General features: G+C 47.1%; 1 protein-coding gene and 1 long non-coding RNA gene across 3 annotated transcripts in view; both read left to right on the top strand.

The window, feature by feature from the left end:
• The window catches only part of LOC308567563, a 32881-nt gene extending 23871 nt beyond the window's left edge, over positions 1-9010 (top strand). The window contains exons 3-4 of the long non-coding RNA XR_014000334.1: positions 7436-7545; positions 7800-9010. This is a non-coding gene — a long non-coding RNA (uncharacterized lncRNA). The remainder of the gene's footprint in view (positions 1-7435; positions 7546-7799) is intronic.
• Positions 9011-10915: 1905 nt separating this feature from the next.
• OSBPL10 (oxysterol binding protein like 10) overlaps positions 10916-13686 on the top strand; it is a 182170-nt gene continuing 179399 nt past the window's right edge. The window contains exon 1 of one of the 2 annotated variants that reach the window (XM_081159261.1): positions 10916-11356. In XM_081159261.1, coding sequence (XP_081015387.1) covers positions 11076-11356 — 281 coding nt within the window. In that variant the 5' untranslated portion in view covers positions 10916-11075. The remainder of the gene's footprint in view (positions 11357-13686) is intronic. The other variant, XM_081159260.1, reaches the window with a different exon arrangement.

The following is a 13686-nucleotide window of genomic DNA, read 5'->3' as shown; positions in this document are numbered from 1 at the left end:
AGGATGGCTCAGGGCAAAGTCTGCAAAGCGGTTCCACTTTCTCCACAAGGATCAGTTTGGCCGACCGGGTGCCACGGGACGTGGCAGTGGAATTCCCCTTGTGGAATTCCCCTTGTGGAATTCCCCTTGGCACGGCCCACAGGGCTCGCGGGGCTCCTTCCTTTCACTTGTACACACATAGAAAGACCATGATGCACACTTCAGGATGACCATGTTTTCTACCCTTAGACGTGGGACAGTCTGGGTTACATTTTTAAAAAAAATATGTCTTTATTGATTTCAGAGAGAGGAAGGGAGAGGGAGAGAGAAACATCAATGATGAGAGTCATTGATCGGCTGCCTCCTGCACGCCCCCGACTGGGGATCGAGCCTGCAACCCGGGCCTGTGCCCTGACCGGGAATCGAACCCTGATCGCCTGGATCCTGGGTTGATGCTCAACCACTGAGCTGCGCCCGGCCAGGCCTGGGATACATTTTAATTGACTGTGTTATTTGGTTCTCCCCAGCATTCGAGGCATTCTAGATTCGCCTTCACAAACACTTCTGATTCCTCTAATTTGCCAGCCTTTCCCTCGTTCTTATGCCTTTGCCCAAGTCCTGGCTGTGCTGTCACCCTTTTCCTCACCTTCATTTGGTCGCCTTCTGCTTGTCCCCGCTGGGCGGTCTGCCCCTGCGAGCCTCCCTTAGCCTAAGTTAAGTCTAAGGTGAGCCCCCGTCACAGCGCCTTCGCACTGTGTTGTGATGACCTGATTGTCTGTCCCCCGCTTTGAGACATGAGGATGTAAACATTAGCTGGGACTTTAAAAATCTGCCTGGCCGTTCATCAGGCTAGAATCAAAGACACTTAAAGCCAGCTCCAAAGTTAACAATAAATAATAGTTCTCCCAAGGACACTGTAGCTGCAGATGTCACATAGACTCCCTTCTTGGAGGGAGGGCTGCTTTCTGACTCATTGAGAAACTTTTTTCTCTAAAATCATAGACTATCAGGAACGTTGCTGTTTGAAATTATGTTAGTAAGACCAAAACAGCTATCACAAAAAAAGAAATGATAATTATGTGACGTGATGGAGGTGTTAGTGAAAGCTATGGTAGTAATTATATCATAATTAATTAAAGTTACACAATGTTATAAGTAAGTATATCTCAATTTAAAAAAAGTGAAACATCTCATTCTTGCCTGGCACGTCTAAGTCACTGACTTAGAGGAGCAGGTGCAGCCCTGGCCTGTGGCTCAGTTGGTTGAGGGTCGTCTCAGGTTCCAAAAGGAAACCGGTTTGATTCCCAGTTTTGGGTTTGATCCCCAGTAGGGGGCATGCAGGAGGCAGCTGATTGGTGTTTCTCTCCCTCTATCCTTCTCTTTCTCTAAAGTCAATAGAAATATATTAAAAAGAGAGAAAGAAGCAGGTGCAGAACTTACAACCCAGGTGCAGAGCTTCTGGTCACAACAGTCCACAGCTATCATAACTTTATTGTTTCTGAGGAAACATGTCCCTGGGGCCACTTCATAGTCCAGGATTTATGATGATATCTTTACGCAAAGCCCTGCTTTGCTTTGTGCCCATCAATATACTTCTTCATTTGCATTTCACCAAACCCCCTCTCTCCCCTCAATTCTGTAACCCTTTGGCGAGATACCCTACGGCTCCTTTGGGTGCAGTCCCTCTGCAACATGTGAGTGAGCCCGACTTCGCCAGACTGAGGTTTATTCCTGGTGGTCTCAGGCTGATTAAGTCTGGACAGCAATACACCGCAGCACAAAGGATAAAAGCAATCTCTGTTAAATGGGCGAGTGAATAAGTGAGGGATCCATTTTCCCCAACAGCCTAGGACGAGCCAGGAAGTGCACCCAGGCCCTGGCAGCTTGCATGGTCTAGACCAGGATTTGGAGTCAGAGCTGTTTCTGAATACTGATCTTCCATTTACGGGTTACGTGAGCAAAATCAGTTTCTTCGATGAGCCTCAGTTTCCTGATCTCTAAAAAGAAGATGATGTTTCATGGAGTATAATCATCTCTCTTACGGGGTTGTTGTACTTGTCAGAAGAGATTGTCCAAGAATTGGAAATGGGCAAAAGAGATTACTAGGTGTTCTTTCAGGGGAGCGCTGGCCATTGTCTAGGGGAACTTCTGGGATCTCTGACCCCATAGGGGGATGCACATTTGATTGACTTGTTGCTGACCAGGCTTTTTTTTTTTTTTTTAATAACTTTCTAAGGATAGAAATTAAGTTGAGAAAACGGATGATGATATTTTCCGTTCATAGCAATGCCACTTAATTTTGCTTGGTAGAAGATACACATCTATGTAATTCTAATTTTTATTCGAACCAGTTTTAACATCCCACTGGGTTCCTATTAATGAACTGCATAAAAACCATGATTTGTATTCATTTCACATTTGCACTCGAGTCATGATTTTGCCTTCTGAAAGGACAGTGTGGCATCACGGAGAGCAATAATAGATGTACAGCGCTTACTCTGACCCGCCAGTGAGAGCTATGATGATTCCTTCATCAGTGGACTGAAACAGCAGACAGAATGCACCACCAGGTCAGCAAGGGCGGAGGGGTCAACACAGAGCCCAGCCTTGCAGACGAAGGCTGGAGGAAGTAGTAGGTCTCTTGGGACACATCTTGGCCGACTGGAGAGGCTTGTCCCCCCCAGTCTTTGGTGTCTCCTAGTTTCAAGCACACACCCCACCTGGAACAATGAAGGGAGGTCATGCCACGAAGCACATGCTGAACGGCCAGCCTTCGGGAAGAGCAGACACGCACCTGGACCTGAGGACATCTTTATTCAAGGACGCCAGTGCCACCAGGATGCCCCCTCTTCCTCTCTCAACTCTGCCATTCCTGCACACTGACCTTGTCCACACAGCCAGGACCGTGGCCGCCAAAGCTCCCAAGCCTCCCTCCCCAAGGCTTCCACCAGGAGAGAAGGACAGTCTCTTCTCAATTCCAGTTCCAGAAATCTCCAGGAAAGACTCTCAGTGGTTTGGGAAGCTGTCCATCTCAGAACCTTCAGGGGTGGCCGTGTAAGAAAAAGGTATTTCTCCTGTGAACCACCACATGGCTGGAGACAGGGAGGGCGCAGTTCCAAGAAGAGGGAGAGTGCTAACGAGGCAGAAGGTTCCTTTCACCCCCTTGGAAACTGAAGTGTGACCTACATAGAACCTGTCATGTGGCATTTCAAGGGTCCAGCTGACCATGGTGAAAGGAGGAACAGTCAGGGTAGGGGTTCACATGCCATACTAAGAAGAGTGCCATGATTTTGCACAGAAGATGTATAAATAAATACCTGTGAGCTAGATAAACAATGGGCTCATATACATGCATGGGTTATCCTTTGTGTGTGAGCCAGTGTTCTAGCCTGCTTCCGAATTTCAATCGGCCCCCACAGAAGCCCCTTGGTGAGATACGGTGATCGTCACTTCTCACCCAGTGTCAGATAAGGAAACTGAGGCCCAGAGATGTCATATAGCTATGAAGTAGCAGAACCAATTGGAGGCAGTTGGATTCTAAATCCTGTTCGAAATGGCCCTTTGGCTTTGTAAGCACATATTAAAATATACGCTTGGACATGACTCCGGTTTTAATTTTCTCCCCTGATCTCTAGTGCTAACTCATCTGAGCGGAATGACCACGACACAGTGAAAGTGCTGTGTGGAAGAGAGTGGCGCTGATGAGAAAATGAACCCTCACTTACTGGGGACAGGAAGAAAGCCTCTAATGGAATAAACTGGCGTGATTAAGGAAGGGGAAATGAAGGCTGACATGTCTAACCGGGAGGTAATCTCTCCCACAAAGATAATCATTAGACCGTGAGACTCAGACCTCTAGAAACAGCCGAGGCCACAGCATGAGATACTTGAAACGAAAGAAATTAGTCTTGAAGAGGACTCTCCTGAGCATTTCGGCACTGACCTGAGGTGAGGGAATTGAATGGCCCTCCTCATGCCCTGACTTTAGGCCCAGTTCCGAGACCACAGTGAAATCACCATGAATCAGTCTGAAGAGTTCTGTTATAGACCAGAGTGCCTTCTCTGTCTCATTGCCCAGCGGTGGCCATGCCCTGCAAAGGCTGTGCTCTCAGGGTGGGGCTCCTGTTCCTGACACCTCGGCATAGTTGAAACAGCCATATTTTTTGAACCCCAAAGCAAGACAAATGAATGGCTTTTGATGGTTTTAAATGATTTTTTTTATGTCTTTTTCTTGGGGGGGAAAAAAATCTCCTGAAGCATAAATAGATAATCACATTTGTTGAAAAGAAAGAAGTCTGGGCCATCTCATCACCATTGACACAGGCGAACCTAGTCGGGGGAGCGACTGGCAACACAGGGAAGACGGATAATTTTGCCAGGTGCCACACCCCGGGTGGCCACTGCAGCCTCAGAGTAGCCTGTCCCCAGACTTGAAAAATAATGCCATCCAGAGAGCAGAGGGGAGGCAGCCCATCAAGCCTGTAAGTCCCAGAGCAGTGGTAACAGCAGAACAGGACGAAGTGAAAACTAAAAATTAGGGCCCTCCCCAGGAGACTGCTGTCCACATCTGGATGACTGGAATTTGCAAGTCCTATCCCTTCTCTTTCTTTTTTTATGCATCTTCCGCAACCTTGCAGTCTCATGAATGCAAATGAGCTCAATAGATGTCAAGGATCCAGTTACATCAGAGGGTGAGTGACTACACAAATGACTACATTCCTTTGGAAAAATAAATTTTATTTATCTGTGATAGTTGAAAAAGAACTGAGGTAGCTAGAAACTCTGCATTAATTTACCATGACCAAAGAGGAAAACCTCAATAAGGCTGGAAAAACCAATGTCTGCGGCCCAATAGGGACAGTCAGGAACAGGAGACTAGAGTCAAATAGGGGAAGGGTGAAGTTCACAGTCCTAACTCAATTGATTGGGGGCCAGTGGGAAAGAGCAGCTATAAAATAGGAAATTCAAATGATCAAAGGGACACAGTTGCAGTTGTCAAAATTCTCCAAAAATGTCTAATAAAAGGGACACATAAGGGGATTGGAATTTACTTACGGGTTCTGCTGGTGACAGAATGGAGTATCTCAATCATTGCAATCCCAAATTGACATAGTGGTTAAGTCCCTCTTTTTTTTTTTTTTAAAAAAAATAAATGTTTTTATTGATTTTTTAGAGAGAGAGCAAGGGAGAGGGAGAGAGAGAGACATCAAGGTAAGAGAGAAACATTGATCAGCTGCTTCCTGCACACCCCCTACTGGGGATTGAGCCCCAAACCCCGGGCACATGCCCCGACGAGAAATCAAACTGGAAACCGTGGTGCAGCGGATTACCCTCAAACAACTGAGCCACACCGGCCAGGGCAAAAGTTCCTTTTCAAAGTTGTAAGTAAACCCAATACTTGGGGACAACCATCTGCTCAAGTTCTGACTTAACAGTTCTCCCTCGCTAGGAAGAAACCCACGGACTCAGCACTCAGTGGACTATTTTGTGAGTGGTTTTCATTCAACAGGGTGAACTGCTAGTGGTGAGATACAACTTGATGGCGAAGACATTCCTCATTTCTTCCTTTTTATTGGGGGCAAAAAATGCCCAAAGGAAAACAAAAGCCCAAACCCTCCCTCCCATTTTTTAATACTCTACTGTTTACAAAGCATAACCCCAAATATCTTATTTGAGCCTTACAACAGCACCATGAGGTGGATACTGTCATCCACATTTTCAGATAAAACACTGGTGCTCCAAGAGAGCTGCCCACATGACAAGAGGGAGGCAAAGCCAAATGCCCACTCAAGTCCACTGGACCCCAAATGCCACTGCGCCACAGCTCCTCTGCCTCCTGTCCCGAAATGTTTGCTTTATGGGATTTGTTGGAAGCAGACTATTTGATATGGAGAGTAAAATAAAAACTTCTGTCTGACATCTGCCAATTTACTAACTCTTCTGTGTCTCTTCAGAAAACGAATGATGTTCATAAATGCTCATAAGGAGACTATTAGAACTTAAACACCATCTCTTGACATTGGAATAGTCGTACTTACAGGGCTCTGCTATGCACATAAATCGGGCATGCTTTCATAGCCAGAAATAATTTACTGCATAATGCCTGCTAGTAAATTTGAGCATATGATGATCCTAAATGTGTCTTGTCAGAAAGTAAACCGTTCAGCTGTAAGAAGGGCACGGCAGCTATAAATAAAGGCACCCACGATCAAGATGAATCTCCATGATCATTTCCCTTCTTCTGGCTTCTATCCCAATATGAGTGGGGAGGGAACATTATAGGGAGGACGGTCGAGGCCCCTTTGCTTTATTTCTCCAAGACTCGCAACCTCATTGCTATGTGGAATGGAGTTCTCACAAAAGTGAGCTTTTAAGGATCTCTCTACTGCTTTTTGGTCTTTTCCTTAGGGCAGTTTTGTTTTCTCTCTTCAATAGTTTCAACTCACAGAAATCAACATGAATGCTAGGTTTCACCCAGAAAGAAATATCCACACGTGGCAGCAGCTTCTTTCTGGAATTCTCTTTTCTTGGACTGGGGAATACTTAGAAAGTTGCAGTATGGATTTCCTGCAGAGCAGTCTTTTCTGTTTGAACTTTGGGAAAACCAACTCTTAGATCTGTGGATAAAGGCCTTAAGGTTCACTAATCCCCTTCTCCCCTTAATTAAAAATAATTTTTTCAGATCATAGCATAGATTGGCTCATATTTAGAGGCAGAGGATGGCTCATACTTAGAGGCTGAGAAATGGCCAAGTTCTCTTGCATGGGAGGGAGGAAGAAATTGAATACTCCCAGCAGATTACAGAAAAAAACCTTACAATTCTCAGTTAAATTTAAAAGGCCTTCTTTGGACATATGTTTTCCTTTATCGGAACATTAAATTGTTTTCCCCCTTTTATGTCTCTGGACTGTTTTGCCTGTTTCAGTATTTTGCCAATCTAGTTATTTGGGTTTGCTGCTGAGAAGTTGGAAGAACCGTTTTGGGAAGTTGAAAGAACTGTTTTGCACACCACATAAAGCACCAATTGAAATGGAACATTCTCCCATGAGACTGGTGACCCCAACTCTACCATCAACTCACAACGTGAGGCTGTCGAAGTCTCTTCTTCTTTCTGGGCTTCATTTTCCTTGTCATAAAAAAATGCCGAGATTGGATTCATCCTGTTTCCATTTTGTCAGGTGGCGAATTGGGAGGGGGTGTGTCTAGGGGAGTCATTAGCAGTGGCTTCGTACTGCATGTGCATCCATTGCTCTGCCTGCATCTCCCTTCATCTTTGGACAGGAGCTTTCTTTGGATTTTTTAAAAAGCTGTTATTTGTTTTATGGCCCTCCAGGAGTCTCACCATTGTTGCAGAACAAATGAATATCTAGATGGTTTCTTCCTTTAGCGGCAGTATATCTGGCATTCTTTCAATTTATAAAGAATTTTCACATTTGGTGTCTCATTTCCTCCTCAGATGCTCATTGCACTGTGTACTGAAGGCAACACCTGCAGAAAAGACACCTGCGCTCCTACCTGAAAGGTCTGGGCAATGTCACCTGGGGAACTTAAACATTTGAGCAATAAGTAAGTACGTAACCAGGTAGGCAGGTAGATATCCATCCATTAATCCATCTGTCCATCCATCTGTCCATCCATCCATCCATCCATCCATCCATCCATCCATCCATGCATGCATGCATGCATGCAATCATCCATGGAATCCATTCCCTAATATGAGGGTACACAGGGCAGTTGACCTCATACATCTTTTTCATCTTTTAAAATATTAAAAAATTTTGCAGGTAAGAAAATTTACTTTCCCCCCATCCACTTTTTAGACTGGTGGCCACTCTATGAATTTTGACAAGAGCATGGAATCCTTGTAACCACCACCACAATCAAGATACAGAAGAGGTCCACACGGCAGGGCCCTCAAAAAAATTCTCTCCAGCTACCTCTTTGTAGTCAAGCCCTTGCTCCACCCTAAACTCTTGGCAACCGTGGATCTGCTTTCTGTCCCTATAGTTTTGCCTTTTCCAGGATGTCATATAAATGGAATCATGTATGTTTGAGTCTCGCTTCTTTCACTTAGCGTAATGCATTTGAGATTCACCTGTGCTGTTGTATAGCTCAACAGTTTGTCCCCTTTTATTGCTGAATAGTTGTCCATTACACGAATGTATCACAGTTGTTTTGTTTTTGTCTTTTTTTATTCATTCCCCAGTTGAGGGATTTTTGGGTTGTTTCCCAGTTTTGGTGATTATGAATAAAGCAGCAATAAACATTCAATACAGGTTTTTCATGCAAACGTAGGTTTTCATTACATTTGGGTAAATATCTAGAAGTGGGACAACTAAGTCATATGGAAGTGTATGTTTAACTTTAAAAGAAAATGACAAAGAGCTTTCCAAAGTGGCTATTTTGATACTCGCCAGCAATGTGTAAGAGTTCCAGTTACTCTGAGTCCTTACCTCTTGTGTGTTGTGGATGTGTTCTGTCATGCTGATAGCTACGTCATGTTAAAAAAGAAAAAAAGCAACAGGCCTAAAATGGAATCAGCTGCGCTAAGTCCCATGTCAGCAAACCAAGACTCACTACATAACCCAGTCACAGTCTCAACCTCCCCCAGGAATGTAATTTTAACTGGTCAGTCTGGAATTTCCTGGTTAGCATTAGTGAGGTAATCCCCAGAGACCCCTTCCATCCCCCAAAGGAGTCTCCTCCTGAGCCTGAAACACTCCACTCTTTGCTAGAAATTTCCCTTTCTCATCCCCTTTCTGTCTTTAAAAACCTTCCTTTCTTTGCAGCTTGGCAGAGCTCCCTTCTATTTATTTGATAGATGGGATGGCGCCTGATTCATGTATCGCTGAATAAAGCCAATAAAACCTTTAATATTTACTCAGTTGAATTTTGTTTAACAGTAGTATTTCATTGTAGTTTTAATTTGCATTTGCCTAATGACTAATGGTGTCGAGCATCTGTTCATGTGCTTATTTGCCATCTGTATGTCTTATTTGGTGAAGTGATTGTTTAAATCTTTTCCTATTTCATAAGTTATGCTGTTTATTTTCTTATTTCTGCATTTCGAGGGTTCTTGACATATTCTGGAGACATGTTTGGAAGTGGTAAATATTACATCTTCATATTCCACTGGCCAAAGCAATTCCATGACCAAATCTGAGGTCAGTGTGGAGGGAGGATACGTCTCCTGTAGGAAGAGGTGGTCATTTAAAAAAATGTTTTTTATTGATTTTAGAGAGAGAGGGAGAGAGAAAAACACCCATCTGTTGCCTCCCTTATGCACCCCAACTGGGGATAGAAGACGCAACTTGGCTCTGTGCCCTGGTTGGAAACAAACCAGGGACCTTTTGGTGCATGGGATGACCCTCAACAAACTGAGTCACACCTACCAGGGCAGAGGTGGTAAATATTTTGAACAAATAAACATTCTCACATAGTTCATCACAGCCAATAGTAACATTAGTCCCATTTTGCATGTGGTAAAACTAAGGTCAAAGATGTGAACTCAGCTCTGTCTGGCTCCAAAGTTGGTCCTTTCTATCATGCAAACTCTTTGGGGGAACTTTTCTACTCTGTGTAGGCACCTGGAATTGCGATTTATTCAGGGGCACAACCACTTCTCATCAGCCCCAGAAGTTTCTCCACAAACATTTCTGGAGCTAACCTACCTTTGAAAGTTTCCTGAAAGGATGTGAAGCTAGAAAGGGATCAGGCTTGGGGAATTGCCCCCATGAGAGCTGACTCTGTTCCATTTAGTAATTTTTTAACTGTTGAATTATTTATATGCTTTATGGGCTTGTAGATCCTTTGAACAGCAATCACCTATCAATCTACCACCTTTAAAAATTTTTTTATTTGTATGTGTGGTGTGTCTGAGCTCCTCAAAGCTATTTTCTAGGTAATTTTAGAAACTTCCACATTGCATTGGATATTTATATTCACAAAAATTATTAGTGGGGTGGAAAGAGTGCCACTCATCTACTTTTGCCAAAGAGCAACAGTTTTAAATTTATAAATCTAGTTGCAGTGGGGGTGGGGCAGAAATTACAGCCAACACAGAACGCTTCACTATGCTTGTAAACATCGGTTGATTTCAGGGCAGTCTTACCCGGTTTAGAGTCTCTGGTTCCCAGCTGCTTGGTGTTGTATAACACGTGTAGGTGCTGACTTAACCAGGTTTACGTGCGTCCATCTGGGTGGGGATTAGGGTGGGCAAGTCAGGTGGCTCGGCCACTCAATTTAAGGAGACATTTGCAGGAACCTGACAGTTTTCTTGCCTTCCCCCAGTACCGGCTCTGGTATCCATTTAGCTCCATAGCATGAAAATGCCCTGGGAGAGCTTACCAGTGAGAATCACCTACCCCACCCCCCTCCACCTCTGCCCCCTACTGGACACGCAGGAGATCCTGGAGGGCCTCCTGCCTCGTTACTACGCTGCACCTGGGAGGCTCCCGTCAGGGTACTGTGTACGCGGGTCTGGCCCAGGCTGGTGCGGAGGACGGCAGGGCGCGCGCTCGGGTGCCCAGGTTAGGCCGCGCGGGTCCATATCCGGGTGGCCGGGGTGGGTGGGGCCGCCACTCCCTCCAGGTCCGGAGGTGGGTTGGGGGTGGGGAGTGACGCGCAGAGATTCCCTTTCACCCCTTTGGATCCGGGAGGGGGCGGCAGGAGGAGCGCCGGGGGTGACGGGGCGTGCCAACCCTGCGGCTCAGCGCCCCGGAGCGCCCCCAGCCCCTGGCCCGAGCGACCGCGAGGACGCGAAGGAAGCGCAGGAGGAACCGGAGGAGGGCTCGCGGAGCGGGCCACCCGCTCCGAACTTGTCCGGGGAACTAGTGCGAAGGGAGGGGCCGGGCCGGGGCCACGGCGGGAGGAGGGGCGACCACAGCTGCATCCAGCCCCGTTGGCTCCCTTCCCGGCGCTCCTCCGCCGCCTCCTTCTCTTCCTCCTGTATGAGTCAGGCGTTTCCCGGGATCTGGAGCAGCCACGCGCGGCCCGGGCGCCCGGAGCCGTAGCAGCAGCCGCTGCCACCGCGTTAGGAGCCCCAGCGCCGGGGCCGCGACCGCGGCGGGCTCCCGGGTTCCGGGCGCGCACGGACCATGGAGAGGGCGGCCCAGGGCGCAGACGGCGGCGGCGGCAGCAACAGCAGCAGCCGCAGTAGCAGCCGCGCCACCTCGGCGGGCTCCTCGCCCTCCTCCTCCCTGGCGGGCCGGGGGGTCTCCAGCCGGTCGGCGGTAGCGGGGTTCGGCGGCGGGGGCAGCCGCAGCAGCCCGGGCTCGGTGGCCGCTAGCCCGTCCGGGGGAGACGGCCGCAGGAGGGAGCCGGCGCTCGAGGGCGTGCTCAGCAAATACACCAACCTCATCCAGGGCTGGCAGAACAGGTAACGTGCCCGCCGGCTGCCCCCTCCCCGCGCCGCCCGGGGAGGGCGAGTGTGCGTGCGCGGCCGAGCCGCCGGCGAGCGCGGTGCCCTTCCCGCGTCCCTGCTCCTCTCCAGCCGGGGTGCCCGGGATGGGGCGCGCCGTGACCCCACCCAGGGCTGCACCGCAGCGGCGCGGCGGGAGGCGGGAGCCCGGTTTCCTCGGCGCCGGCACCTGCAGGCACTGGAGCGGCGGGCGGGGCGCGCGGTCCCCGGCCTGCCTGTAGCGGTTCCCCGCGCCCCTGAGTGGTGGAGGGAGAAGGCAGAGGGGGCGTGCTTCATGCCCGGCCGAAAAGCGTTCATGCATCTGGCCCCTTCACAGCCATTCTCTTCGTAACTTAGTTTATTTAAAACTTCAGTGTTTAAAAACAACACTACCACCAACAAAAAAACCTGCCACTTATCCTCGGCGCCTTCGGGCGCGCTTGCTACCCTCTGCCCAGCTGGTGGCTTGGGACCTCCAATCTCTGCAACACAAGTTTAGTTTTAAAAAAGAAAACCTCTCCCCTTTCGGAACGGGCAGTTTGCTATTTTAATAATGATAGTAATAATAATGATAATAATATTCCCCATTAGGTACCTTTTGAAGTTCCCTGCTCACTACCCTCAGAGTTGGGAAGCCTGTTATGGACACGGGTCCACGTGGGGATGTCTAGGGAAGGGGCTTCCAGCACCCTTGAGGTGTTGAGGAAGAACTGAAAGGAGCAGATGCGACCCTGCTGTTGACATTGTTTTACAAAACAAGCCAGAGGCCAGTACAAGTGGCCTTGCAAAGAGAATGGGGCTCTTTGGAGAGGTGGATGTTGAGATCTTTTGTCCTGCCCTTGGTAGCCTTTGGACCTTAGGACTTGGGGTTCTGAGGGATGCTTGTGGGATTTGAATCACACCCTGGGAGCTCTTGCTCTTATCTGCTGGTTAGATTAGATTACTTGGTCAACTCTCCCCGCAGATGGTTTGTAAATGTGAGATTGCTACCGGTGACATTTATCAGGCAGTTATTTACATGTAATTCAACTAGACTTTATATGTAATTCAGCTGGGAGAAAGATGACTTCCTAAGTTTGGAAACTGAGTTGTTTCTATATTGATACCATAGACAGAGAACTTTCCCAGTCACGGGGTTTCCTTGGAGATCTGCTGTGTTGTGGACGCTGCACTTCAACTTTTAATTCTTTTTATTTCACAAAATAACCCCAGTTTCTGCTCTTGCCTCTCCCTTTTCCCCTTCAGTTCTCGAGAGTTGAAAAAGAACAGGTAGAGTGTGGAGGACCAGAGAGAAAAGAGGACTCCAGTTCTGATTTCAGATCTTGGTAATTGTGCCTTGTCAGTGACAGCATTTTGTTTGTGTGCTGGGCAATCACTTTTAATGCCCCCCCCCTTTTTTTTCCCCCAAGTAGCTTATGAGGCCAACAGAGATTTTACCCTGGATTGCAGTTATTTTACTTGGGAACTATACTTTACCTGCAGTGTATATTAAAGGATTTATTCTTTGGAGGGGATTTAGGAGGAATTGGAGTAACCCAGGCTTTTGTATAATTTAAAATCCACTGGGTTATTTCAGTGGAGGCAACATAGAGAAGAGGCAAAATTAATAATAATAATAATAAAAATAATTCCTATATGATTGCAGGCCGCATAGGTGAAATGTGGTACTGTATACACTACTTGAGTCACATCTTGAGTTTGTTACTGTGGTTTTATAGCTCCCTGACAAAGTTCACTGTTCTTACCACAGTAGACTCACCGTTTTCTAAGTCTACCGCCGACTCCAAAAGCATTGTCTCTTTCTGATGGTTAATATCTCGGTGTTGGAGTGTGTTTCCCACATTTGAACAGTGGCCTAGGGTCCATTAGTGATCTGGAGAAGATTTATGATGGCTCTGTGATTGCACACTCCTGCCTTCTCAAGGGTCTTAGAAAGACAGAGCTGGATCCGTGAAAAGGAAAAGAGAGGAGGCTAGAGTGAAAACGTAGAAAATGCATTTTTTTGTTTATGAACTTATTTGTTCAGAGACTATTTTATTGAGGGTCTGCTTTTTACCAGGCACTGTTCAGCTACTCTAAGTAACAAAACACATGGGCATCTTCTCACGAAGTAGTGGAGGAGACGCAGAATTAAAAAGTAGAATGCCTTGTCCAGGGGAGTGCCTTGGTGCAAATAGGCGGGCTAACTAATTTGGGTTCCCTGCATTTTGGGGCCTCATGGCATCTTCTTTTGACAGCTCTTTTCGAGTTGCCTGCAGTACCTGATAATCTCCAGCTACAAAGTTCTTGGTGAGTCTTCCATGCTTTGA

The sequence above is a fragment of the Miniopterus schreibersii genome, assembly GCF_964146895.1.
Source record: "Miniopterus schreibersii genome assembly, chromosome: 15".
NCBI lineage: Eukaryota > Metazoa > Chordata > Mammalia > Chiroptera > Miniopteridae > Miniopterus > Miniopterus schreibersii.
Note: the sequence above shows the minus strand (reverse complement) of the source record. Positions and strands in the feature narration are given on the sequence as shown.